This window comes from Sycon ciliatum, chromosome 2 (genome assembly GCF_964019385.1).
Source record: "Sycon ciliatum chromosome 2, ocSycCili1.1, whole genome shotgun sequence".
In the NCBI taxonomy this organism is placed as follows: domain Eukaryota; kingdom Metazoa; phylum Porifera; class Calcarea; order Leucosolenida; family Sycettidae; genus Sycon; species Sycon ciliatum.
In genome coordinates this window covers 12,933,407-12,940,156 of record NC_088644.1, presented here as the reverse complement: position 1 = coordinate 12,940,156, position 6,750 = coordinate 12,933,407, and the positions used below count along the sequence as shown (strand labels likewise).

General features: G+C 47.6%; 1 protein-coding gene across 1 annotated transcript; it reads right to left on the bottom strand.

Moving 5' to 3' along the window:
• Positions 1–2,799: 2,799 nt before the first annotated feature.
• Positions 2,800–3,333, bottom strand: LOC135810382 (uncharacterized). Its single transcript, XM_065323875.1, has one exon. It carries the CDS (start codon positions 3,331–3,333, stop codon positions 2,800–2,802), a length of 534 nt encoding a protein of 177 aa, XP_065179947.1.
• Between the last annotated feature and the right edge of the window lie 3,417 nt (positions 3,334–6,750).

Here is a 6,750-nt window from a genome sequence, read left to right as displayed (position 1 = left end):
AGTTTTCTCTCTCGCACTGGTAATGGTCTGCTTTTGGAGTTGAAATGCTAAGACATAATCCTTGTTTCGCTCTTCTGTGTAGTGTGAAGAGGTCAACGAACATGTAGAGCTCACTTTGATGAAGAAGGCAGGCTGTGAGCGCTGCGGCTCAAAGCGATAGGTCCTACATCTTACGAGATATTTCGAGTGCTATTGTTTGTTGCGAGCGCTTCGTCTTCGATGAGTCCTGCCTCTTTCCTGGCAGCTGCCCTCCTATAAGACCAACCACGAAGTGACTGTACTCATCTGCAGCCGATCAATGTTATATTGCACAAGAAGATAGCGTTTTCGCCAAGCCAGTGCCCCGCCAAAGACCATAGCCGTGTCACACCGTCGGAACGAGTTCATGATGAGAAACATCATTCGCGCGAGCGCGATGAAGAACTATTTCGAAAGACAACATAGTCTTTACCCCCGGGACGACAACTATGCGCACGTCCTGCAAGGGGAGAATGTCACCAGCGACATCAACGAAGACGACGGCAGTACTTCGAAACCTGGAGTCAGCGGACGTCGTCAAGCTCCTCCGCGACCCGGTACATGTACAATAGGTGACATGTCGACACGAGCTTGCGGAAACACGGTATACACTGTAGTAATGTTGCGAGAGTTTGCGGAAGGAGTCCAAGTCGGGAAATCCATCAGCTCCAAAAGCTACCTGTAGGTGGGCGATGAGACTCCAGCTTCAGACTACAACAGTCAGGACTTGTAAATAGTTGAACTTTGTGAAGCAGCAGATCGAGAAGTTAGCTGAAATGGTAGCTGTTGCAGTATGTCGGCGCTATGTAGCTTGCATTTTTTTACGGAGAGTCAATCGCCACGCGAATGTTTCTCTCCTCACCGAGAGCTAGCTGGCCTCCAAACTCCGTCAGGGTCTGCCTAAGGTACCGAAGGTCCTTTGACTAGCTGCTGGAAGGACTCCATCAAATCCTTTAGCTTCAGCTCGGCGAGCAAAAGTCTCTCTCTCCGCCGCCATGAGCCGACACACACAAACTGAATACAAAACGATGCATTTCACACGTGCTGGCTTGCACGCGTGCCCCCTTTCACGAACCCAGACAATCTTTTCGGGATTGGTCTATTGTCATAGCAGTCAAGTGGGCCCTCAAGTGAGCTCAAGCTAGAACGCCTGGGTGCAAAACCCTATACAGTCGTCCCTCTCTAATCCGGCACCTTTTTCAACGGCTTTTTCTGCTGGATAAACAAGGGTGCTGGATTATCAAATCCTGCCCTCCAACCCGGCCCACCTGTTAAACATACAATCATGTTGGTGTTGTACGTCGAAATGTAGGGATTTTCTGTGTCAATCCAAGTACTTTGTGGAATGCATGTCTTTAACATACACTTGGGAATATCCTGTGCACTGGGATAGGATATTCCCAAGTGTATGTTACATGTGTTGTGTATGTTACAATGCTCCCTGATGGTATGCGATGTACAACTGCTGGATTAGAAAATCAAATTATGTACAGTTTGAGTGATTTGTTGCAGAAAATCGCTGCTGGAGGCGGAATTCAAGTGCCGTATTAAAGCGTAGAAAATGAACTGAAAAAATCCGTTTTGCCAGAAAGTGTGCTGGTTTGCAAGGGTGCTGGATAAAAAAGTGCCGGATTAGAGAGGGACGACTGTATACAGGGTTCGACAGGCTAAGAGCTATTTCCGGCCAATTCTAAAGACAGTCAGTTTGTCTGGTTGAAAACTTTGTCTACAGAAGCTGAAATGTACCAAAATGACGAAATAATGGTGAGTATTTCAGCTTGAACGAGTAAGTGCGCAGCCACTGATGAGGACGGGAGAGTAGATGAAGGAGTCTTTTACCATGCTATTCTACATGATTACAAGTACATTGTAGTAACAAGATACACTACATCCGAGGGCAATACGTATGTGCCGTGACTGCACATTGAACCAGCAAGGGACAAGTACACGTAGCAGGGCTCTGGAGACTTCATGCAGTGCTACCACTTCCTGTCAGCAGGGCAAAGTGAAGAAAGTCTATGAATCATACGAAATAGTACATAGCCCACACTGGAATGTATTCTTGCTGACATGCTATACCGACATGTTATCATTGTGAACCCAGCATAATAGCTAATAGTGCACTCAACTATGCCACCAAATACAGAAAGAAGATAAAAACCTCCCGGGACACGTGACAACGGGTCGTGTGCATTGTGTGCGCTGGTTAAAAATTTAAAAAAAGAGCTCAGAAATCCTCCACCTAGGACCTGGCTGTGTCAGAGTCAGAGAGGGCATGGATCATAGCGAATACACATCTAGTCTAGCACATGTCAGACAGGCCTCGTCTGCACTTGTCTGCATGGAGTGTGAGGCGGTCACAGCAAGTGTATCACTTCATGATGCCTTGGTGGCATACTGAGGACAAACAACTGCCACGGGCCTGCTACACGTTCGACTGAGCTGCATCGCATCAGAGCCGCAGCAAATGATGACCAAATCGTTGCAGAGCTCAGCCGGGGTTGCCCTTGCCTGGGGCAAATTGGGGCCCCCAGGGGAAAACCCGCTCCATGAGCAAGTTTCTCTGAATTGATCTGCGTTTGATAAAACAAACAAACTGCAGGAGTTCCGCTTGATACCGATATTTCAGCGCGGCCACAACTTCCGACGCATGCGAGTGAGTCATTAGATAGATTTCCTTGCTTCCATCGCAATGAGCTGAAAACACAGCGTACAACACTGCCATTCACTTATCCAGAGCCAGTGCAAGCGCTAACTGCTCCTGCTAACACATACACCAGATCATGTGCCCTTTGTTGATGCAGCCTCTACCAAGTCAATGTATGCCGACGAGATGAGCTGCGATTTCTGGATGCCAAGCCGCTCCATGAGCTCGCCAGCAATTGTTTCGCCTTCATCCGTTCCCTGGTGCTCGGTCAGCACCACTTCCAGCTCCATGAACCAGCCCAGACTGGTCACGTGGTCTAGATGCACTCTGGTTTGTCCGACTAGCCATAGCTTGCGTTGTTTTTCCACTGTGCCACGCGCACCCATGGCCGAGGACAGCATAGTGCACAGAGTTGGGGCCTCTGGCAGTGCCACACGATGGATGTTGAATGTTGATAGCTTGGGACCTGCTTGGTCGGAGCGTTCGTAGTAAATCAATTCAGCATGTGACTCCAGTTGGCGCAGCTTCAGTCGACCGTTGGCACTTTGGAAGAATGTGTCGATCTGTTTCAGGATTGTTGCTTTTTCGCCAGTAATCTGGCAGCAGATTTCCTCCACAGTTTTCGCATTTTCTGCATCCAAGCGAGCTTTGATCTCCACATTCCGCATTTTGGATTATCTGCACGAGAGTCTACTACAAAGTTCCAGGTACGTAGGTTCTACGTTTATTATGCACACGCAAGACGGACTTGTAGAGTTAGTAGTATTGAAAGAAGAAGCCCATACCAGCTTTTATTTGAGCCTGTCTGGAAATGTTCGCCTTCACCATGCATGCGCGCATGCATATGTAGCATGCACAGCAACAAATTAATTATTTACTTTTTTTTTTTTTAACTTTTGAATTATTTCGGCGCCGGCGTGGCGCCATGGCCACGTGCATGAACATGATATTAAATATTTTAAAGAGTTTTTTCAGTGGAATTGTCAGGGCGATAATGACGTCAGATCAGATCGACCATCTCGACGTAGCTATTCCAAACTCTTCGAAACTAATCCACCTCTCCCATCGGATGAGGTTGTGGAGTTTCGAGGAGCCAAGTTCGTTTTTTTTCTGAAGAGGCCGATAAGGCCACCTCTTCAGAAAAACGAAACTTCTCGAAAAGTCAAAGAGTGACGATTCGAACGCGCCGCTTAGTGCACCCCGGCCCTCTCCCCTGACTCACTTGAGAGGTCTGCATTCGCCACAAGGTGAACAGGCATAGTGGTGACCTGCAGATGCGAAGGCTAGTTTGTGTGTTTTCGCTGAACATTCAAGCGATGCCGACGCAGATCCTGCGAATATGATTATTATTACTTACCAGTATGCCCGGCTATGGTGTTGATAGCATCAAGACTAAAGCACAAACGGCCCGACGATGTTATGGCTTTGCCGGCACATAATGATGTAGATCCACATGAGAAGTCGTTAGTAAACCGTGGTAAGCGGCATTACACGTAGACCGGAATACAGACCGTGCTCATGTCTTGATGCTATCACTGAGATTGTATGACCCATTTCACTGCTCTTCAGTGTAGAAAGCCAAACTCAGTGATCGTGTCGCGATGATGCCGGGCACATAGGGTTTCTGATTCTCAGCCTGTGACAGGACCGGCGAAAACAGTTTTGCCAGATCATAGCAAGTCTGGCCATACCATCATAGTCTTGGCAAAACGTGACACAAGGGCCGATATGGCAGGTACACTGAAATAACTGAAGTAACTGCCTCAGCAGTAAACACAGTCATGTCGGTGGCTAAACAGTTGGTCCGTCCATTACAAACCAGAACAGCCTCACCACCCCTAGCCCTACACTCATGGTCATGACTCGTCACTGAACCGACCACTCCACCAATCCAATCACCTTTGCTCGGCCCGGTCCGGCCCGAAATTTTCTTCATAAATTCAAGTCGCATACTGTGGATGGACAGTTTCACAAATCAAACAACCTCCGAAATCAGACCACTTTGCCCGCCAGCTCCAGAAGACGGTCGGAATTCTAATTCTCCACCCAACATGTAGTTTTTTAAAATTTACTTTTACTACTGTAATACTGGACAATTTCAATGGAGATATATTTTCGGTAACTTGGGTACAGGTAATTTTTACCTGAAATGAACACGACCTAAAAATTTACAATGCCATGCCACACAGTGTGCAAATGCAGTTTTGGGTCTGGAAAACTGGTTAACCGAAATGTTTGCGCTACCAAATCGTTGATTTTGGGAAATACCGAACATCATGTATTACGCCACTGAAAATTCCCGATTTTTACAGTATGAACACAGCCCTGACTAAGAAACATGTGGATAACAACATGAATGAAGACAACGGGAATATGAAGGACCCGGACGACGTGCTGAAGTACTGGGAGCAACGCAACCAACTAGAGCTTTGGCGTTAGTGTTGCAATCAGGCATAGAACCCCAGGTACAGTTAAATATTGCGACAAAGCTTTCGGCCGTACTCAAATTTACCGTCTACATTCAACCCGTCACCACCACGCGCTCTCAGCCAAACCAATGCCAAAGCATAAACACACCAGCACAGCAAGGACACTTCCGTTGATAGATAATTGTTACGCCTCTAGACAGCTGTTTTGCTCCTTCGAGCTCATCAGTAGAGCCAATATTCTATGTGGAAAACGCGCACTAGCGTCATTTCTGCTGTATATCATTCCTTTACACTCCATTATCATCATTATCGTCCTCTACTGATGAGCTCGAAGGACCGAAACAGCTGTCTAGAGGCGCAACAATTATCTATCAACGGAAGTGTCCTTGCTGCGCTGGTGCGTTTATGCTTCGGCATTGGTTTGGCTGAGAGCGAGTGGTGGTGACGGGTTACATGTAGTAGACAACTGTACAACAAGGTAGGGACCGGCGGATTCTGCTCGAAAAGGTGGCAGATTCTGCTTGAAAAGCAGTAAAATTGGCAGAGCCATACAAACCTTATGGCGGGCAATTCCTCGAATACTGCTCCATTTCTTTATCCACACACCAAACATGCACGAAACTTGCCAGAAAAAGTACCGAATTCTGCCAATTTTTCTGCCAGCAGAATCCGCTGGACCCTACAACAAGGTCACTACCGGTATTGCCACACAGAACAACGCTGTAGTGACTTACAGCCTCGGGTTGAAAAGTCTAAAGGACGCAAGTTTTCGGGAAAGTATTGCAGACGAATAATAAGGCTGCGTACAGTCGGGGCCAAGAGTCCGACGCATTATCCGGGTCACACCACGACGCCACAGATCCCTCCTATCAAGAGTGCATATTGATACCCCCCTTGGGAGGGGGCACACCACGACGCCACAGATCCCTCCTATCAAGAGTGCATATTGATACCCCCCCCCCCTTGGGAGGGGGTACGGGTATGTACTCTTGCTCTTATACGGCAGTAAAGCCCAACTCGCAATCTGCATGTGACCAGGCGGCAGGGCTCTAGCCAGGTCAAAATAGTAGGGGGGGGCATGGGAAACAGTTACCCCATATCCCATTTTTCTACTTCCCACTAGTATTGTCTTGCCACGCTAAATGCAATGAGTTACGTATGCGGCGATCGCGCGAATCTCCGACTTTTTTTATTTTTTTATTTTTTAATGCAATAACATGTTATTTATAAAGACAGGACAAGTGAATAATTAGTCAGTCCATTGTTCATGATGATCTCCGACGGTTACGTCGGCAAGCGAGCCTCCGCCACTGCCAAAGCAGCGTGGGCTCCGCAGGAGGGTGCAAATTTCAAACCAAAATTTAAACGCCTACAACCGCGAATGCACATGATACAGGATTTCAGAAGGCTGAAGGAAATCCTGCATCTAACAAATGCCATAACATGAGAGTAATGCTCACCCCTCTTCTCCGCCAACAGATGAGCAATTCGTTTGTACAGTGCTGTTGATGCTGGACCCATTCGGCCACTGGCTGACATGACCGCCGGAACAAAGGAGGCTTGCTCAACCTGCCTCACCCGCTCCTCATAGTGCCTTCTCTTTTCTTTTTCATGTCGCTGATACACAATAGTATGTGGTGCAGATCGATTTGAGCG

Excerpts from the sequence above, each read along its gene's own strand:
- LOC135810382 (XM_065323875.1), bottom strand. The coding sequence starts at position 3,333 with ATGCGGAATGTGGAGATCAAAGCTCGCTTGGATGCAGAAAATGCGAAA.